Raw genomic sequence first — 1,514 nt, forward strand, 5'->3', positions numbered from 1 at the left:
GACTGTGGTGGGCACATGAAAATGGGATAGGGACAGGAGATGGGTGGGTGTAATTATAGCGTGGTCTTTAATTGCAGAAGAGCCCACCCCTAGGGCTGTCGATTCGGGGAAGCTCCATCAGATGAGTTCACCACCACGTTACGCTGTTTCTGGAGCTTCCTTTAAGAAACACAAGTTGGCAATGGAATCCCCTCACCCGTAGTCACACAAATCCCACCAAGAACCTTTGGTGTGACCTGCCAGTCTGCTGAGAGGCTTGGTGGAAACAACAGGTCCTTACCCCAAGTGAGGATGTCACAAGTGATGTCAGCATGAAGTACAGGGACCCAGTAGAAATGACAGTGAAAGCTTGGTCTGATGCTGATGTTCCCCTGGAGAAGTGGATGAGGTGCTGCTCTCCTGGTCTCCAGCCAGGACCACAGGCCATGGCAGAAGCCCTCAGTGTTGGCTGTACTTGAGGAAACAGCACCATCTACGTGCAGCCCTGGTTTATGAGCAACTTTATAGAGAAGACAATGTGGCCTCCACAGTTGGGTGTCTGTTACCCATCAGCAAGGCTGGAGATCCCATCCTGGAGCCAAGGGCTTGGTGTAGCATCCTCTGTTGTCCTAGGTCACGTTGGGTTAGACCTTACCTCCAGGCACCTCCCTGCAGCCCACAGGTAATGCCTGACTCGATGATCTCAAAGGTCTTGCCCAACCAAACAGCGTTTGCTCCAAGTTTTGGGGTGATGGGTACAAGTTGCACAACATGTGTGCAGGGACCAGGGGAGGGAAGAGGCACGAAGGGTCCACAGACAGGTCAGACAGCCCCAGGACAGGGGCTTCACCTCACCCTTTCCATGGTCTGTCCTTCCACTCCCACGCGTGGACATGACGACATCCACCCTGAGGTCTGATACCTGCACAGGTCTCAGCCCCTGCCCCACATCTCCCCATAGCTGGCTCAGACAGATCCCAGCCTGTTGGGGTCCCAGAGGTGTCTGGGGGAGGCAGAGGTCCCAGGAAGGTGTTGGCCCCACAGGACCAAGGGGGAGAAAGCCAGAAGGACCTCAGCTTTGCTCTGGCCAGGACAGGTGTCCCCACCCCAGCCCATCCCCACCTCTGTGGGGAGAGTAGCTGGGCCAGAGGGCAGGGGCATGGGGCTAACTCCAAACCCAGCTCAGCACCCCTCAGGATTTGACCTTCATGCCTCCTAGGTGACAGAATTGACCTAGGACCACCCCCATTCCAGCTTTACCACAGGCTTGGGAGAAATGGAAAAGATCTTCTCTATTGAAGCTGCTGGAAAAAGGGTACAAGGGGTGGTCTGGGGCATCCACAGCACGATGGGTGGTCTGGGGCATCCAAAGCTCTCATGGAGCAACTGCTACTTCTTCTTGGCACTTTTCTTCTTGCTCTCAATCAGGTGCAGCCCCTGCTTCTTGATGTCTTCCCGGGTGAGGACAACGCCATAGTCTTTGTCAGCAAAATCAAAGGGGTCTGGAGGAAAGAGAGGAGGGGAACAGGTTGTGG

At 55.0% G+C, this 1,514-nt stretch overlaps 1 protein-coding gene across 1 annotated transcript in view; it reads right to left on the reverse strand.

Annotated features, from left to right (window-relative positions):
- Positions 1-1,368: 1,368 nt before the first annotated feature.
- Positions 1,369-1,514, reverse strand: part of LOC104530847 (coiled-coil domain-containing protein 183) — a 5,680-nt gene continuing 5,534 nt past the window's right edge. The window contains 1 exon segment of the mRNA XM_029086888.1: positions 1,369-1,481. Coding sequence (XP_028942721.1) covers positions 1,369-1,481 — 113 coding nt within the window.

The sequence above is a fragment of the Antrostomus carolinensis genome, unplaced genomic scaffold (genome assembly GCF_000700745.2).
Source record: "Antrostomus carolinensis isolate BGI_N321 unplaced genomic scaffold, ASM70074v2 scaffold36599, whole genome shotgun sequence".
NCBI classification, from domain to species: domain Eukaryota; kingdom Metazoa; phylum Chordata; class Aves; order Caprimulgiformes; family Caprimulgidae; genus Antrostomus; species Antrostomus carolinensis.